This window comes from Agelaius tricolor, unplaced genomic scaffold (assembly GCF_023055355.1).
Source record: "Agelaius tricolor isolate 1412-34295 unplaced genomic scaffold, bAgeTri1.0.p SCAF_8, whole genome shotgun sequence".
Lineage (NCBI taxonomy): Eukaryota > Metazoa > Chordata > Aves > Passeriformes > Icteridae > Agelaius > Agelaius tricolor.
Window position 1 is genome coordinate 20228647 of NW_027269268.1, and position 19286 is coordinate 20247932.

General features: G+C 46.3%; 3 protein-coding genes and 1 non-coding gene across 6 annotated transcripts in view; 2 read left to right on the top strand and 2 right to left on the bottom strand.

Annotated features, from left to right (window-relative positions):
* Nucleotides 1-2678: 2678 nt before the first annotated feature.
* LOC139592608 (ribonuclease CL2-like) lies at nt 2679-3110 on the bottom strand. The gene has a single exon (XM_071432699.1). It carries the CDS (start codon nt 3108-3110, stop codon nt 2679-2681), a length of 432 nt encoding a protein of 143 aa, XP_071288800.1.
* Nucleotides 3111-5617: 2507 nt separating this feature from the next.
* RPS3A (ribosomal protein S3A) lies at nt 5618-9222 on the top strand. The gene is made up of 6 exons (XM_071431872.1): nt 5618-5777; nt 6034-6137; nt 7280-7467; nt 7592-7800; nt 8372-8481; nt 9059-9222. Exons 1-6 carry the CDS (start codon nt 5716-5718, stop codon nt 9178-9180), a joined length of 795 nt encoding a protein of 264 aa, XP_071287973.1. The 5' UTR covers nt 5618-5715; the 3' UTR covers nt 9181-9222.
* Nucleotides 8721-8790, top strand: LOC139592663 (small nucleolar RNA SNORD73). The gene has a single exon (XR_011680083.1). It is a non-coding gene; the product is annotated as a small nucleolar RNA SNORD73 (small nucleolar RNA).
* Nucleotides 9223-11096: 1874 nt separating the features above from the next.
* Nucleotides 11097-19286, bottom strand: part of SH3D19 (SH3 domain containing 19) — an 82231-nt gene continuing 74041 nt past the window's right edge. For all 3 annotated transcript variants that reach the window (XM_071431869.1, XM_071431870.1, XM_071431871.1), the window contains 6 exons: nt 18448-18506; nt 16672-16859; nt 16352-16404; nt 15665-15851; nt 14976-15073; nt 11097-13711 (listed from right to left, as the gene is read on the bottom strand). In XM_071431869.1, the coding sequence (XP_071287970.1) occupies nt 13595-13711; nt 14976-15073; nt 15665-15851; nt 16352-16404; nt 16672-16859; nt 18448-18506 (702 nt within the window). In that variant the 3' untranslated portion in view covers nt 11097-13594. The remainder of the gene's footprint in view (nt 13712-14975; nt 15074-15664; nt 15852-16351; nt 16405-16671; nt 16860-18447; nt 18507-19286) is intronic.

Below are 19286 nucleotides of genomic sequence, written 5' to 3' on the forward strand. Positions count from 1 at the left end.
AGAGTGAGTGAGCAGAGCAGGCTGACCACTGTCAAAGCAAAGTCTGGGCATGAAAGTCAAGCAGATATGACTCAGAGACAAGTTTTAGGCATATAGTGCTGTTCTTGAAACATTTTTGGTCACATTTTTCGTCTTCAGAAAAAAAAAAGTATATAAATGGGAAGGGAGCTGTTAAATAGGGCTGAGGAGGTCTGAACTGACTTCCTCTCTCAGACTGGTCTGTGACCTTAGGAAAGTTGCTGAACTCCCACCCACAAAGCAGAGATGATCAGTTTCTGTGTTACAAAGCAGAATCAACCACAAACCTCACAACTTTATGTTTGACTGTGTTAGGCAGGACATGAAAGTACCTAAATGAGGAACTAATTAGGAAATGAATGCACTGATTTATTAAAACATAATATTGTAAAATTCCTTCCTTTATTTTCAGGCACCAGTCGCTCCCTGTTTTTTTGCTGCTTGCTGCTACTACAAATTTGCTGACCACTGCCTGTAAATGGCCCACTGCTGCTTGTGGCAAAGGCCACAACACCCTCTGGATATCCTGATTCCTTTGTGGCTATTTTTTCCCTTTAGCCTTCACAAAGAACATACACAAACATATGCTGAAGAAACACAGCTGCGTCTTAGGAGAAAACACAGCAGAGGAGTGAACCAACAGTGCAGTGATGGGATGGGATGTGCTGAAGTGGTGGAGCTGCCCTGCCATCAAATGGGAGATGCCAGGAATCATCCAGACTTTCCAGCAGACTCAGGTAGCTGCAGCATGCTGGGCATCCCAGAAATGGCATTGCTGATTTGGGACTGCAGCTCAGAGCTGTGTCCCCAGGATGGGTGCCACCTCTCCCATGCACTTCAGAGCCTGTAGTGCAAAGCTTGGGGGGGTAAATCTCAGTGATGATATTTTTCTCTATCACTGCCAGGATGATCTCAGCTACCAGAGAACAAGTGGAGAGGTGGAATCCTCCTCCGAATCCTGAAGAACCAAGGTAGCAAGAAGCAGAGATCAAACCCTTGTTCTTGCAGAGACCCTGGGTATTCCCTCCTGAGCCAGTCAGCTCCTCCCATGGCTAGGAGTGAGCAAGGTGGAGAAATGAGTCTGCTCTAAGTTGCTGGTCCAGAAATACTCTAAATACCTTTGAAATTCCTTCCCAGTGCACAGAGAAGGGCTCCCCTCACTGGTGGAGCTCACCAGTCCATGGATGGCCCTCAAAATGCCTTTCACCTGAATTTCAGGAAAGGAGCCCCTGAGTTTCTTGAGGCACATAAGCAAGAGGTATCTTGGGGAGAGAGGAAAAGGATTGGGAAGACCACCACTTCCTGCACTCCTTTTCCTCCACAGCAACACCTTCTGGATGTATTTGGGCTGACTTTTTGTAGCAGCACACCTCCTGGATGTCAGCAGTGCCATGGGACTTCTCAGGGCTCCCACAGCAACAGGACCAGAGCAAAGGGGTCCCCCAGCCTACTGGGCTGCATTAGGCAGAGTGATGCCAGCATGTGCAGGGAGGTGATCCTGCTCCTCTGCTCAGCACCACTGGGACACACCTGGAGTCCTGGATCCAGTGGTGGACTGAGTACATGAGAGCCAGGGACATAGTGGAGAGAGTACAGCAACGAATTGATGATGATGAAGGGACTGGAGCATGTCTGATCAGAGCAGAAGCAGGGAGAGAGCAGGGACTGTTCAGCCTGGAGAAGAGAAGGCTCAAACAGGGGGAGCTTTTAAGTACTGACAGGGAGAATGAAGGACAAGAGGTGATGAACACCAACTGAAATTGTGAAATCCCACTGACTCAGGGACACAACTTCTGTATGTGTGTCCTGTGTGTGCTAATGCAGTGTGCTGTGCTAGGAGCAGGGCTGTGAGTGTTGTATGCTTTGTGTTGCGAGTGTGGCTGCACACTGTGTGCCCAGTGCAGGTTTCGTGTGCATTGTGTGTGTGTGTGTTGTGTTCAGTGTGTGTGGGATGGTGGCTCAGGGCTCTGTGGCACCAGCTGGGGCTTGGTCCTGTGGGAACCCCCAGGGGGAGCAGCCTCAGCCCCAGAGAGGTCACAGGTGGGGTCAGAGGCGTGTGGGAGATGGGGCGTCTTATGGGACAGTTTATGGGGCAGACATGGGGAAATTTGGGGTACCCAGGGGGGTCGTAAGGCACGTGGGAGGTTGGGAAACTCTCTGAGAGTTATGGGCTATCCAGGAAAGCAATGTGACACCCAAAGGGTCACGACACTGGGGAGAGGACTAGGTGCACATCCAGGAGATTGATGGGCCTTGGGCTGGGAGGGTGGTGGTGGTTTTGGGGCACCTGTGGGAGTTGCGGGACACCCAAGAAAGGGGAGAGGGCACAGGAGAGGGTAGAGACACCCCAGGGGGCTATGGGACACCCAGGAGGCTGGGAAAACCCAGGGATTTATAAGGCACATGGGGGCCAAAGACAGCTTGGACAGGGTTCGTGTCACACAAGCGGTTCGGGGGGGGTACGATCACAGGGTCCCACCACAAGCTGATGCTGGAGCCCAGGCCTGTGACACCTCCTTTATTGGCAGCACAAACAGAGCCCCTGACAGGAGGGAGGATCCATGAGGGCCCCTGGGAGCGCCGTGCCGGGCCTCACTGCAGGGCAGCACTAACAGAGCCTCTGATGGGACGGAGGGCCCACGAGACCCCCATGCTGGGCCTCACTGCGGGGCCGTGTAGGTGCCGGCCAGGTGCACAGGCAGCCCGTCGCGGCAGGCCACGCGCACGTGCTGCTGGGCCTGGCGGGCGCGGTAGGCGCATGGCGGCCGCGTGTCCCCGCCGCGCAGGCGGCACATGGTCAGGCTCAGCGCCCTCGGCGTGCTCTGGAACCCCGTCTGGTCAGGCACCTGGGAGCAGGCGGCCACCAGCTCGGCGGTCGGGGCGTGCACAAAGGTGTTGGAGGGCTTGCAGGGCCTGCCCGGGGCCGTCACCTGGCGCCGCGCCAGCATGGTCTCGCAGTAGCGATGCGCCGCCAGCGTGGCCGTCCGCGGGCTGTCCACGTGCTGCCGCAGGAACTTCTCGTAGCGCGTCTCGCCCGCCGCCCCTGCCAGCGCTGCCAGCACCAGCGTCATGCACAGCACCCAGCCCGCCATGGACACCTGCGGAACGGGGGGTTAGGGCCATCTGCACCGCTGGGCCCCCGACTGGAAATCCCACCCTGGGCGCTTGGTTATTCTACAGATTCCCCCTCCCAGATCCCTGGGCCCCATACAAATCCCCTCTGGATACCTGGGGGCCCATGTCTGGACAGCTGGGCTATCTGTGGATTCACCTGGATGCACAGGTCCCCTAAAATGCATTTTAGGTCCCATAAAATTATGCACTCCCCAGAAGCCTCCATGGCCTCCAAGCCAAGCCCAGAAGTCCCCCATGGAACACCCCCTAGCTGCTCCTCAGACCCCTGGCTCCCCTACAGATCCACCCCGTGCCCCCACACCCGGATGCCATACACAGCCTCCCTTCCCCACTGGATGCTCGGGTTCCTCCCAGACCCCTCCCACAGACATTCTGGTCCCCGATGCACCCTTCACCCGCACCTGTATGCGCGCCTCAGTTTCCCTTATGGCCTCAGAATCTCCGGTATCCCTCCCACTCCTCTGCACCTCTTTTATACTGACCCCAGCTGTGCCCAATGGGCAAGGATCCAGGAGGAGGGGCAGGGTAAAGAGCAAGGTCTGGGGAGAGCCAGGTGTCCAGGAGGCCCTGCTCACCCTCATGGCCCCCAAGGTCATTAGGCAGTCATTAACGAGCCACGTGACTGTCTGTGTGCATCCCCTTGGGTGGCCCCTGCCCACTCTGGCCTTGGCCACCTGTCCCATGAAAGGCAGGCTACCTGGGTCCTTTTGGTGGCAGGGCAAGATCTGTGGTTTCCTGGTGGCAGGCAGGATGTCACCATCTGGGGGAACATCATCTCTAGGACAGCTGGCAGATGTTCCTACAACTCTTGAAAGATGTGGAACATCTATGGCTCTTCTGCAGTGCTAAGGGACCTATGTGGTCTTTTTCCCTGTGTCCCCTTGCTGCCAAATTCATACTCCTGGGAAGTGCCAGGATGCATTTTCCTCACTCCTACCTCCCATGTCCCAGATGCTCCACTGACGCAGAGACAAGCAAGGAGCCAGGAGCCAGCCTGAGCCCACCAAACATTCCTTTCCCTTGACCATCGTAATGGAGCCCCAAGGAAAGCGTGTCCCCTCCAGGGGGAGAGGCATGTAGTGCCCACGAGAGGCTGTCACCTGTCACAAGTGGTCTTCATCCTCCTCTCCCAAGAGATCAGAAAGTCTCTGATGGGAAGTGGCAAAAAGAGAATGAGGTCCTGGGCAGCACCTGTCCCAAAAGAGCTGTAACACTTCCAAGACTGGCCACAGTGAAGGTGCAGAGGGTCCTGCCCTGGGCTCTGGTGGCATTTCTACAGCCTCTGAAGAAATCCTCCTCAAAGGTACACAGTCCCTACAGTGGGAACAGTTCAGGCACCTGGCCAAAACCTCGCAGACATGAAAGGTCAGCACAGCCCCCTGCTGACTGTCAATACCCTGCTCCTGGGCGTGGAAGCAGGATGGGGATTCTCACCATGACCCCTCAGACACACTCTGCTTTCCACTGTCCTGGTGTGGGTGGAAAAGGGATGGTGCCCACAGAAGGAGGAACAAGCCTGGATGCTTGGCAGCAGGCATGGTGCAGGTACCTGTGCTGGATCCCATCCTACCCGGCACAGCCTCAGGCATGTCCTTGCCAGAGGCTGCTGTGAGGCTCATGGGTGAGCCACAGCCTGTGGTCACCCCTTGTCCAGGGGGGCCCCAGCTGCCTGGCACTATCCTGGGCATGGCTTCTCCATGTGCCATCCCTGCCCATTCCGGAGGGCTGAGCAGAGCCTCCTCCTGCCCTGTGCGGTGCAGAGAGGAGCCCTCGGCCGGGGCATTTGGGGCAGCCCAGACCAACAACTTCTGGTTGTCCCCTTGTGCCCCAAGGCCTGGGAAAGCTACCGGTTTTAGGAACAGAGTCTAGTTTAGAAAGGAGATATTATTTATTCTGCAGGGGGTGCAAGGTGGAGGTTTGACAGACCAAACACACCATGGGGTAAAAAGTAACATCTTTTATACAGTAAAGTTTACATGAGCCCTCCTCTCTAAAGCATATTTCTCGTCTATCGATGTATATTTATTTGTATGACGCATACTCTGTATGCGATACTTGAAATACAAAGTTCTTCATTAAGCAACTTCCACCGTAGAAAATACCGGACGACATCAGTTACGTTTACAAAAGGTGACGAGATTCAGCCTGGGGACAGATCATTCAGCTTGAGGACACCAGACTGGGCAGGAGGTGGCACCTGCCTTTCACCGGGGTACAGTCAGTGCAGCGAACCCCGTCCCTGTGGCTCTGCCCGTCCGCACAGCGGCCCCACTTTCGGGGAGCAGGGATCGGGAGTGCGGGGCCGGGCGCTCCGCGGGGACCGGGAGTGCCGGGCCGGGCGTTGCGCAGGGCTCCAGGCGGGGGCGCTCACGGGCACAGGCTGTGCCGAGGCTCCCCCCGCCCCCCCCGCGCCGTTGGTTCCGTCCCGCCGTGGTACGTCCCGCGCGGGCCACCCCCGGTGCTGGAGGCGGCCCCGTTCTCCCAGGTCTCGCGCGAGCGCCGCTCTCGTATAATCTCGCGGGAGCGCGCGCGCCCCGCCCTTTCCGCGGCGCGGGCCGGACCATGGCGGTCGGGAAGAACAAGCGCCTCACCAAGGGCGGCAAGAAGGGCGCCAAGAAGAAAGTGTGAGGGCCGCCGGGGCGAGGGCGGGCAGTGCCCAGGGGCGCCGGGCGGGGCGCCGCGGCGGCGGGATGGCGGGGATGCGGGGCGGATGGCGGCGGCGGCCCGGCCGGAGCCGGGCCGATGCTGTCATGGCGTCAGGCGGGCGGGCGTGGGCCCGGCGAGGCGGGAGCAGCGGCGGGCAGTCGGGGAGGAAGGTCTTACTGCAGCCCGGTGCGGCCTGAGAACATCGGCTAAAAAACCTTCTTCGTTTGATTTAAGGGTCGACCCTTTCTCCAAGAAGGACTGGTACGATGTCAAAGCACCGGCGATGTTCAATATCCGGAACATCGGGAAGACGCTTGTCACCAGGACTCAAGGAACTAGTGAGTATTTGGGGTTGGTGCAGTACAGGGGATTGTGCTTGCTCCATGTGCTGGCTCCGAGCGGTTAAAGAACTTCTTGGATAAAAGACTGATGAAAAATGGGTTTCGCTTGTATTGTTACGAGCTTGGAAGCTAAAATAGTTGGGTGATTTGAGTGGATTTTTTTTCGAGTTGACCGAATTGTTTGAATAAATGAGCTTAGCTGCAAGAAGTTCGTACACTGGGCTCTTGTTTGTACAAGAATGCCAGGACATGGAAGGAAGGGCCTGAGGTTTCTAATGAGCTCCTCATGTGGTAACCTGGAAAGTTGGGAAAAGTTCGAGAAGTAAGCACTAGTTCTGATTGTCACCGGGGACGATGTGGGACAGTGCCACAGGAGACTTTAGTCCTAATAGGATTTTAACGACCAGCACATGAAGATACTGAAATACCTGAATTTAAAGGTTTTGGGTAAAGATTAGAGCCAGAATTGCTGACTTATTGTGAGCACTGATGTATCACTGGGGGGTAAATTCGGTTTTATATCATCTGGCACACCTTAGGAAGACGAGGCCTCTGTTAGGAACGCAGAGGTGTCTGGATAGAGGTAACCCTGTTTTTGGAAGCTTAGCCTTGCAGAATGGCTAAATAGCTTTATGATACTCTGCTGGCTGCAGTCAAAGTTAGGATTTTGATTGTTACTTTGAGCTGTAAAGTGAAACAAATAAAATGAGGGTCACTGCCAAACGAAGTGTAAACCAGCCAGTGTTGTTAAAATGGTTCCTCGTTGGAAGAGGAGCTATGAAATTTTTGTACCGGGCTGTTCATTGCTGCTTCATCTCTGCTGAGCGCTTGTGGCTTTTTATGTTTGGTTTTCTCATTACTGTTCATAATTTCCAAATACTCTGTAGCCCCTTTATGCTTGAAACAAATCAAATTATTACACGTGGTGGGATCTGCTGTGTGCTGCTGTTCATATCCCACACCTGGTACTATTGCCTTGAAAAGATTCCTCCCAAAGGGAGAAATTACTAACCTTGCTGGCTCTGTGATCGCCATTAGAAAACATCAGAGAACAGGATTCCAGAGGGAATTCAGTGCCTGATTTGAAGGATGTACTTCTAATGTTAATCTAAGGTGCTTTATTCTGTTCCACCTCACAGAAATTGCCTCTGACGGGCTGAAGGGCCGCGTGTTTGAGGTGAGCCTGGCTGATCTGCAGAATGATGAGGTTGCCTTCCGCAAATTCAAACTGATCACTGAGGACGTTCAGGGCAAGAATTGTCTGACCAACTTCCATGGGATGGACCTCACAAGGGACAAAATGTGCTCCATGGTGAAAAAATGGCAGGTGTGTGAGAAACAAGGTCTGCATCGCTGCTGGTGCCCCAGGGAGGCAGGGAAGAGCGTGGGGTGTGTGGGGCTGGGCAGCCTGTGCTGCAGGGGTGCTAAACCTTCAGTGCTTCCTCTTCCAGACCATGATTGAAGCCCACGTGGACGTCAAGACTACGGATGGGTACCTGCTGCGCCTCTTCTGCGTGGGCTTCACCAAGAAGCGCAATAACCAAATCCGCAAGACCTCCTATGCCCAGCACCAGCAGGTCCGGCAGATCCGCAAGAAAATGATGGAGATCATGACCCGGGAGGTGCAGACCAATGACCTGAAGGAAGTTGTCAATAAGCTGTAAGCTTTGGTCCTGTTCTTTTTTCTCCCCTACAGTTTAAATCCTTGTTTGGGAGTTGGTTGTTGCTGAGTGCCTGGGGAGTGCTGGTGCATCCCAAGCTGTTGGTCAGGGACCAGGCAAGGAGCCCCTCATGTGGAAAAGCCAATCACCCTTTTCTGCAAATGGCTTCTGTCAGTCTCTGCATCCTGTCTGACCTGAATCCACTGTCACGTTTGCATAAATTAAAATCACTTTCCAGAAGATTTGTGGTTCACATTTCTACAGACTAAAGTTGTAATTCTGATCTACTGGGACTGTGAATGCTCTGAGCTCTTCTGATAGAAGAGTTTCTCAGTGTGTTGATTGCTTCCAGAAGTTTGCAGATTTGCTCTCAAATTGAGCACACTTGCACTATGTCCCTTCTAATGTTGCAAGGGAGGTGTCTTAGACTCTAAATGTACTTGAAGAAAATTGTCAAAGTGATGATACAGACTTGTAGAATATTTTGTATTAAGGATTTTTTTTAAGCCTGTGTTGCTGCTGCAGAAGCAGGCAGAGTTTTTAGCATTGTGGTGCTCTGTGATTCCTCAGGATCCCAGACAGCATTGGCAAGGACATCGAGAAGGCCTGTCAGTCCATTTACCCTCTGCACGATGTCTATGTGCGCAAGGTGAAGATGCTCAAGAAGCCCAAGTTTGAATGTAAGTCTGTTCCTGCAGACATTTGGGGGAGGGTGTGGAAAGGAGGGAATTTACATGTGTTTGCTTTTGAATAAAGATATTACTGCTTCAATGAGCTGTAGTAGTTGTAGAAGGGAGGGGGTGTCCTTGTCCCCATGTGTGGTTTCCAGGATAGAAAGCCAAGCAGTGAGCATCCAGTTTGGAGCTTCTTGCAGTCTCACCTGGAAGTGCTGCTGAATCTCTAGAAGCTTTGCTTTGGGAATGAATGATGACAAAATGTTTCGGTCCCAGATGATGTGGAATGATTCCATTTCCCCAATTTCTGACATTCCCGTGTAATGCAGCAGTAGGTGCTTGAGTCCAGATCCTTTTAGGAAAAGATGTCATTTGCAGTTTCATTACATAGCCTTATTTCACTGCTTGATGTGTCTGTCTGTCACTGCAGCAGCATCTCTGTGCATGAGCTGTCTGCAATGGACTTAGTCCTAGCGACAGAAAATGTTCTGGCGGTTTCATTTGTGTGTGTTGAGTAATGGAGTAATTTAGAACTGTTCAAACAGGTCCATCTCTCACTGTTTCTGTCACTGCTTCTTTTTAGTGGGCAAGCTGATGGAGCTGCATGGTGAAGGTGGTGGTGCTGGAAAGCCCTCTGGGGATGAGGCTGGCACCAAGGTAGAGCGAGCTGATGGATATGAGCCGCCCGTGCAAGAGTCTGTGTGAAACTAAAAATTGGTGGAAAATAAAAGGTTTTAATATACAGAACTAATGCTTGGTTGGTTGCCTGTATTGCTCCTGGACAATATTGGTACTGGATGTGTGGATGAGCTTTTAATGAGGTAAACCTATGGCCTTGGTTTAAAAAAAAATTAAAAGAAGTACTCATGTACTTCTCCAGTTGTGTTGTAGAGATGGGTGGAAGAAGGTGGGTTGTCCTTTCTGTGGATTCTTTATGTTGGTTTTAACCAGTAATTTTAGTCCTCACCAAAAAAACCTTGTGTATGTGTGAAGAGGTTGTATTGGTGAGAGGTGCTTTACAGAGTACAGGGAAGGCAGAAATTGCACTGGGAAACCTGTGTCAGAATTTGGTACTATTGGGAAGTCTTACAGTTTTATCCAGATTACTTGCTTCAGAGTAATGTGCATATGTTTAAATTTCTTGGTAATTTAATACAGCCACTCCTGGGATAGGTGTGGTCTGTGGTGGTCAGAAGGTGTTTGAAGGTGTTAAGGTTGTAACTATGATGATGGAAGCAGTGTTAATTGAGCATTACAGAAATCCAGTATGTGCTTGAGCAGTGAACTTGAGTGTTGGATTTTAACCTGTCAGAACTGAGGGATGACTGTAATGGAAAACCTGTGGAACTTCAGGGGAAAAGATTCTGTAAAGAGGCAATGGTGTGTGTTCTGAAAACAAAGCACTTAAATGTTTTGCTGAGTAATTTTGTTTTCCATTATCTAACAGCATTTTTGATTCTTGTTCAACTTATGTTGGCTTGTAAGTGAAAGACTGGTTTTTTCTGGCTACAAGGAGTTTTGTGCACTATCAATGTGTTTAGGCCAACAAACCTAAGCTTAGTCCTGTTAAATTGTTGGTAAGTTAGTGATTTAAAACCTGAGAGCAAAAGCTGGAATTCACTGAGATTAGTGGCTCTTGCAATTGGTTGTCACAGAGCTTAGGACAAGAAATAAAGGAAAATAGTGAAAATGTTACTGTTCCAGCAAAGCTACTGGAGAAAAGGAGAGGGGCTCTGCTACCCATGAAGGCTGCACTGTTCCCTGCCAGGGATTTTCACATTTTCCTAGGCAAAATAAGAATGCTTTTGAACTTACTTCAGAACGCTGCAGGTGATGTGACTTTGTCTTGTGGTTCCAAGTTACAGTTTTAATATGTTCTGGTTTTTCTACTTTGTGTACTGGAAGGAAGAGCAGTGAGTGCTCAACACTCAGAACCCTGGAACGGGGGAAGGAATCTTACTGCTTTGCTGTTTCCATCTGTACTGCTGAGGCAGGTAGGTGTCACCTGCCTCCAGAAATCCCAGACAGCCACGTTTTTGAAACCATAGCTTTTATTTGTTACTTGCATATCTAAGGACAGTTGCCAAAAGGTTAGTCCAAGAGTACTGGGGGAAAGAATAAGAACTTGGGATTTTTCATGCTTTTAAATGTATTGTTAGGAAGAGTGCATTGCCATGCAGGTATTCTGGGTAATGTAGGGTTTGTAATGTGATTTCACGTGGGGTAAAAGCAGGAAGGAAAATACTGTGAGTCATCCTCTGTATTCTCTCATCAAACACCAGCTGAAAAATCATGGAGTATGAAAGCAGCATTCAGCAGAGCACACCTAAATTATGTGCAGGATCAGCCTGTGTCATCTTCACAATGTTCTCACAGTGAGAAACACAGTATGTGTGATCCCCTGTGGTAGAAGGTAGAAGAATGTGATAGTTCTGTAGGTGGTGAGTGTGAGGCATACCCAAGTGCAAAGGCTTGGATAACCTGTTAAAATCATCCACATTCTCTGAGGGGTTTGGACTACTTGTCTGGGGGTGGGGTGTTACTTTGCAGAATGAGATCTCTCAAACTGTTAAGTGGAAAGCTCTGCTTTCCACAGCATAAGACAATTAAAATGCCATCAGGACTTAATTATAAAAATTTTATTGGTTAAATACATTCTTAATTTACAGAGGTACCATAACAAACTTACTGGACTTAACAAAGGTTTATTTAGGACACTGTTCATTGTACACAGAACAAAGATATCTTCCTGAAGATAATTCTAGAGGATGGGTCAAACAAAATATTTTGGTAAGTGAGGCTTTTATTCTGATGCCTGGAGATCTAGCTGGATTTCAAGGTTACAGCTGGAATTTGCTACTACATTGCAGTTAAGATTTGCACTCCACCTCAGTCTCGGCTTTTTTGTACACCTTAGGAATGAATCTTCTGTTGTGATCTGTATGCAGTCTTACAGTGGTGTTGGGCATTGTCTTGGGAGAATCCTGCCCTGTACAAGCCGAGCATCTCCCTTGCTTCAGCGTTCACACGGACGCCGTTTCAGCTGCCTGCAGCCACGCGAGCAGCCCTTAGATGGCACTCGGTGCTCTGAGTAAAAGGCCTTGCTGCTCCTCCCGCCCTGCCCCACGGGGAGGAGGAGATTACATACAGCAGAGTGGTCTTGGCAATGAACAGGCACTGACTTTAAACATTCAGTGAAGTTACAAAAACAACTGGTTAAGACACAGTTATAAAATGGGAAAAAGGAAATTAAAATATTAAAAAAATCAATTCTACTTTTGAGACTTGTATCAAAACCTTAGAAAACTGCCAGACAAACAGTAAGTAAACATCATACACTTCAGCCTCATCTGCCACCACAGTGGTGTGGTGTGTCTTTGAAGGACCTGGAAATTCCTTGGATTTCTTTAGGACATAACTGTTTTTTTGGAATAAACAAGAATCTTTAGAATCTCCTAACAGGAAAACTTGGGAGAGTGAGAAGGATTGTCCTTGGCTGTTGACTGCCACGTGATTATTCCAGAGGAGTTCTGGACAGGCTTGCTGGGGCTGCTGAGTAACAGCTCTAGCCATTGTTGCATTTCCAACCTTCTAGAACAGCACATAACAGTATTTTGCTTATGTTAGTCCCTATTGGAAGTAGAAGTCCAGCTCCTCAGCTCATTAAAACTTTGTGTGATTATCATCCCCCGGTTGTGTGAAGGGGTACTGGTGTAGTTTAAACAGAGCAGAACACAAAGAGGGGCTGTGTCTGTCCTGTGCAAGTTCTGTGGCCTGGCAGTGACTGCTGGGTGAATGGTGCTGAGGCCCTCAGGCTTGCTCCCGGTGAGCTCCAGTCTGCCACTGGGACTGGATGCCCATTCCTTGCTGTTACAAAAAGGAATTGACTACCAGAAGTTCCTATAATGTGAAACTACCTCAATCACATCCCTCTTAGTTGGTCAGTCCAGCTACACTGCTGCTCTGTACCAAGTGCCTTGGTGAGAGCTGTTTGGAGTAACCTCTTGCCAGACATGTTTTCCTTAAGGCCTCCACAGACCATTTGTAAGGATGCTCAGTGTATTTGGTATGTGGCAACAAACTGGAAACTAATCCCATGTCTGCTGAAAACTAAACCCAAGGCTCTATAATATCCTTCATGTTAAGGATAGGAATAGTGTTACTGAAGTATGTTCCAGTGCTTGAGTGACAAATAAAATGCAGACTGGGTGAACACTGGCTTTCCACTTCCATGAGGGGAGTGGAGGGGCAAATAGTTGGAATAGTGCAGCTCCTCCATGGCTGGGATCTGAGAGAGCTCCATAGACACTGTCTGTCGCTAACTTCAGCTGGGAAAGAAGGGTATGATGGTGCTCAAAGAACAGTGGGCAGTAGGAAAAAACTAAACCTGTACTTGCAAAGTATTTTAGGGAAAGCGAGGAAGTCTAAGATGATTCATACTGATTTAAACAGAATTCATTAAGAGGCAAAATACTTAAAAATTTTACTTTTGTGATTTTGCTGTATGAGCAGCCTGGGCTGAGAATAGAAGGATACTACACAAGGATTTATTTCTCCATTTCCCCTCTTACCAGAATTAGATTTGATACCTTTCTACTATGAAATACCAGTTATTTTTCTTATCCTCTAAGTCATAAAACAAGTGGATTCTACTGCTAATGTGGAACTCAAGCAGTAATGAAACCTGAATATCAAACTTCATCTACATACTGAGTGCTGTAATTATATATTAAAACAATTTTTAAATTTGGATCTTAAGAAGTTCAAAGAAGGCCAAAGCAGCTTATGTTATGCAGACTTTGTGCATGGTAAATATAATACCAGAGAGTAAACATACTAGAATGCTATATAAGTTAAAATGGTGTTGCACCACAGTATTTCCCTAGTTGGAAATGGCTAAAAAGCCTGCTTGTTTTGCTCTCTGAGCATTCATGAAACATGATAACATACACTGTCACAAAAGACTCAAATTTTCTTATCTGACTTCAAGATACTACTATGACTGTCTAGAAAAAGTAGTGCAAAACATTGATAATCAACACTCGTTGATGTCTTTGCTGTGCCTTTAGGGTAGAAAACATTCTCTCCCACATGCAGGGAGTAGTAGGAAGGCAACACTTCATGGTGTTTTTAAAATCTGAACAAAGTTCCTGGGAAATATCCCAGACTTTCCTAGTATCTCTCCACTCATCCAGTCCTCGTCTACAGATTCCAGCTCTGTTATCATGTCACCTGCCTGTAAGAGAAGGAGCACTGTGAGTCAGTACAGCTTACTGTGCAGCTTTACTGAGCAATGTTAATGCATGCAGAGCTGATCCTCTTTAGAAACAGTATCAATCAAAGAGAAGAGGGTAAGATGTGGCCAGTCTCTTCTGTTGGTTACATCTGCTGAAGCTTCTCTTAGGCTAAATACTTGTCCATGCTGAGAAATCACCACCTTTGGAGGGACAGAAGAGCACTGCTGGATAACTTCTCACTTTGCCTATCCAGGTATGTTAAGAGCTGGCTCATGGGGCCCCTGCTTTAGTGCTTATTTGTGTGTGTTTCTGGGCTTTGTTTTCTTAAAACACTGGAAAGATTTTTTTTTTTTTTCATTTAATCCCAGTATTTTCTAGTATTTGGAAACTTTCCCAAAAAAAAAAGGAAAAGCAATCTAAAAGCTCAGTATGGCCATTTAAATTGCAGGTCCTGTGTTTGGTCCTGGTTCTTGTTCTCAGTGTCCCATGCCACACCCTTCATCTGAAGTACTGGCCTTTCTTTCAGTACCTCTATTTCCCTTTTCTGCTTTAAAGGATCATCTATCCTTTCAGCATTGCAGGCTGCTAATGGTGAAACTATTTTGCTGGTTTTAGAAGAGAAAATACTGCGTTGCAGCTCCTGTGAAAGTCTACTGCTTCTCAGATATTTGCTTTTGAGAACATGGTTACCTAAATCATGACTTTGCATATCAAGGGCACTCTGTTTCTTGTTCATACTTAATATGATCTGGGCATCCAGCATGTATTTAATTTTTCCCCTTGTTCCCATGGCAACTCTGAATTGTGTTGCCAGTTCAAGATTCTGCTGTACTAGGTTTCCCTCAGAGGCCTGGCTGCTGTAGTATTGGCACTCTCACCATTACCTCCTACTCAGAGTTTTCTTTCTAGTCCAGAGAGAGGCTCCCCATCAACCAATCAGGAACTGAATGTACTGCAAAATAAGGTTTGTTTATCTTGTCATGGTAACTAAATCAGAGAAGTCGGGAATTCTGCACTGAGCTCCTTCCAGTGTTTTAATGAAGATTTTTGCTGATAGGTAACAGGAGTGATAAGGGAAAAAATATTTTTTAGAGAGACCACTTATCAACTGTGTTAATATCTATGCATATTAATATGTATGTTAATATCTATGTACTTCATCCTTCTTGTCTAAAGCCCACATTCACAGGGGATGAACCTTATTTTTTAGCACTCCTTAGGAGCATGAGACCTCTTGAAAATTGGTCGAAGAGAGTTACTTACTTTGAAGGAAAGCTCATCTTCATTTTCTCCATGAAAATCATAAAGAGCTTTGGCTTTTCCTTTCTTCCCTCCTCCAGGCTGTGACAGCTCTACCTTGGCTACAGAACATGGACAAAAGAAGTTACTTGCATGGGAGTGAAAGAAATCTCTGTTTCTGGAGAAGTTTCCTGTCATTCTCTTATTTCCTCCCCAGTATTGTGCTACAGGTTGTCCAAATGTTATTGCTACTGCTGTACTGAATTCATTGTCCTACTGCAATAAAAACTCTACTGCCACCAGTCCATTTTATGGTATTACACAGGCTCACAGTTCTGCTTCTAAGCAGACTAAATTTAAAACTCACTTAACTTGAACTTCCCAATGGTGATACATAATAAATGCTGACTTTGCCTCTTTTTGCTCTAAGATGAAGCAGCATCAATACTCCTGAATTACTCCTTAAAGGTGGCTCAGTGGCCCTGTTTTGCCTGTGCCCAAACCACACTGGAAAACATCCCAGAGTCTATGTCACTGACTAGAACATGAGATATTGCCATTATTGGAGTGGTTGGTTCAAAACTTGAGTTTAGCTTTAGAATACTGAAGACTCCTGTGGTGTGTGACTTGTTGATGTTGTTGTGTTCTCCCACAGCTGTCATGACTGGCACAACCCAGTGAATAATGAATTGCCATCTATAGGAGCACTGTACCTGAGCAGGTCTGAACAAAAACTGCTGGGAAAATCCCTTCCTTTCCATTCAATCTTCCTCTATACCACTCCAAATCGACTTGTTCCAGTATTTGGATGTAGTCTCCCTTTCTGAAGGACAGATCATCTTTGGTTTCTGCTGTAAAATCATGAAGCGCTTCACACCACTCCAGTGAGCGTCTGTTGCTCTGTTCAAGTTAACAGAAGAGCTGCATTAATTTTAGAAGTGTGAATGGAGCCCAAAAAACTGATGGATGCTGCTGAAAGCAGCTGTACAGCACATGGCTGTCCTGACACCCTCCCAATACAAAAGTGCTGCTGCAGATGTAGACCAGAATTCCATTTGAGCAATTAACACCACAGAATTTCATCTAGGCTCAGCCACATTCCTTTTTATCTCTGGTGGCAGGGGAAAGGATTAATACATTCAAAATTAGATCACTGCAGCAATACTTAAAATAGAGCTAACAAGAATTTCCTTCAGCACAAAGGATAAAAATTTACCAATGTTAATTTGTCAGAAGCTCTGAATTCAATCAGCTTAGGCCTTGTGTCAGAACTGAGGTGTGACAATGCAGCATTGTGTGTTGTGGGAGTGGTGTCACATTCTGCAGTTACTCCCACATTATAATAGAGTCTCTGTAAATCTATACATAAAGTCTGGCCCTCACCTATACAGTTTTATTACCTGAGGAAGGGAAGACAAAACCTCCACCTTATTCTTCAGTGCTGTTTCTGTACCTATGTAAGTAAAGCACAACTTAAGAACAGAAGCAGTGTCTATTCAGAATGTTACTAATGACAGAGATTTTAGTTATTTGAAGTAATTATTAAGAACAGCTTCTTAAGAAGTCCTACTGTTAATTTTGACGGGTTTTTTATCAGTCTTCCCTCTCTTTTTACCTCTTTTCTGCAATCACTGTCCTTTTGGAATTTTCTCCTATATGCTGCCTATTTGCATTAAGTATAAAACCATGCTCTTGAAGACTTTTGCAAACATATTCATACCTGTTCCAGGTAGGTCTTCAATTACTTCCACAAAGTTCAAGGGGAAAATTCCAGACGCGCCTCTGAGCTCTCCTTTGGCCCACTCTTCATTTACATATTCTTTCAGGATAATAGTTTCACCTTCTGAAAAACTGAGCTCATCTTTCTGATCTCCAATGTATTCAAATCGTGCTACACACCTTGGACCTCTGCACAAACAAAAGAGAAAATTATTTTGCTTCTTTATTATTACTGTCTACTTAATAAGACAGCATTGTGTGCAATATATGGATTGATATTTTAATTAAAATGATTAAAAATGCACTGAAGATAGGACAGGTGGAAAATTGGGGGCCTGCCCTGGTTCTAATCTCTGCTTTCTGAACAGAATGAGTACAGAGTCTGGAGAAGCCAGATGCAATTTCTGCATCCCAACTGCTGGCTGTTACAGTATTTTGCAAAAGACCCCATTTCCCTTCCAAGCAACAATAAACCCCCTTGTTTCTCAGTCACCTGTCCAATTTCATATCTTTGCCTATATCCAAGCAAGTGTCCTGATACACTTTTGTTAAGAGTTTGATTATTTTTTGAGCTAGCATCCCATTTAGATGCACTCAAACATGGGTGGGGGTGAGTGCTGTGTATTTGTCCCAAATACATGGAGGTTTCATAGGAAGAAGCTAGTTTTTATCTACTTTAAAATACTTTATTCTGTAAAATCCATCCCTTTAATCTTATAGGGAAAAAGCTTATCTATCAAAGAAAGAAACTTCAATGCATCTGATAAATTTTATATACTTTGGTACAGCACTGAAAAAAATCCTAATTCTTTTTCCCCCTGACTTAAATTGATTTCATTATTTAAGAACCTAATAAACTAAATTTATGAAATTAACCTAAGAAAATTTTTGGTTAATCAGAAATGCCATGCTGGAAAAAAGCAGTAAGAGGCTTTAATTCTTTCTATATATTCATAGCACACAAACAAAGTAAGCAGCTTGATTCCAACCCCTGTCCCCCACCAAGTATCTTTGCAAAGGTGTTTCTTTCAGGACACAGCTAGAACTTTCTGTTTCTTTCTTAGCTTCAGAAGCAACTTTTTAAAATAAAGTTTTGTTCCTGACAAACCAAACTTCATCTAAAGAACAACTGAATGATCCCACTGACACTAGTTGCTCCTGCCTCTGCATGAATTTGCTTTAATTCCTGGAATGAATGATTACGAAATCCAATAAACATCACTGAGAAATGAGTAACATGAAAAATCATTTCTTGCCCACAAATAGTACAAGTTGTTTTAAAATCAGAAATGAAAGTGCTGGCAATTCATTTGATAATTTGGGGGGAACTTTACCCATACATCCGCACACCTTAGGGACAGACAGATTCCTCTGCCTAAAGCACCTCTATGTTCTGTTCCTTTGTATCTTGTTCCTTCCCATGAGTAGGAGCCCTAGCATGTTCCATTTTGTGAGGACAATGGAAGAAAGCAGCAAGGTCAGGAGCAAAGAGAGGTGTACAGTGCTGCTGAAGTTAATTAGATTGGTTCATGGTTTCTGGAACCAGTTTTCGTGAAAGGATGGTTTTAGGCTTTTTAAAACTAAATATGAGTCTTTATAAAACATCATAAACATTCAGATTTTTAAAACATATAATCTAATTTTTACAATGTATTTTGGTGAATAAATTGTTAACCCTATTAACCTCAGTGCAGAGAGCCCCTGTTTCAAAGTTAATATTTCTTTTTCATTCCTTGTAAATCAACATGAGAAAGCAAATAAGATTCATCTGACTCACTTGATACATCGTGATGAAGAGGGTATTTTTTTCTTGTTGGCTTCTTCTGGAACATCAATCTAATAAGACAATAAAATAAATTATATCTTCCATTACAAGCTCATGGCAACTAACCACAATAAACTTGAAACTGGTTAAAATAATCTGTTTTTTAGATGTGTGACACTCTGTGATCCCTGGCAAGCTCTGATATATGATCACATTAATGTAAATTTATGCCTGTTTTCTCATTTTTTAATCTTATGCAAACAAGGAGCAATATTTAATGTTTTGTTTTATGAAGCTGGTTTATTGTTTCTACTTGTAGCATGACTGACAGAATATGTGACTAGATGCTACCACATGTTGTTGAATTTAGATCCCAATTCTCAACTGGTAATTGCTCTCAATTATTTACTAGCACAGTACAGCACAATAGACAAAACTACTGTTTACACTTATCCCTTCTGTGCTTTGGTAGCCAACTGCTCTCCAAACGAAACCACATCTCACAAATCTCACTTGAATTAGAGAAATACAGCTTTAAAATCAACACACCGGTATATCAAACACCCAACATTCAAGTCCTTTATCACAGGAGGATTTCAACTGTATTTTTGGTGTGACATGAAGGATGATCTGTGAGATGTACAGGACTAGGAGCTGAGAGGCCCTGGTGAGGACCTTTGGGTTACAGCTCACTATTATACAGGCAGCTCCCATTAAATCAAGCTATGTTCCATAGCTTGTGTGAAGCACTGGAGAAAATCTCAATGCCTTTTATGACAAATAATCTCTGCATTGCTCTTGCTGAAGGAGCTGATATCTGTGGTGCTCTGAAGGTTCTATTGCAAGCCTAA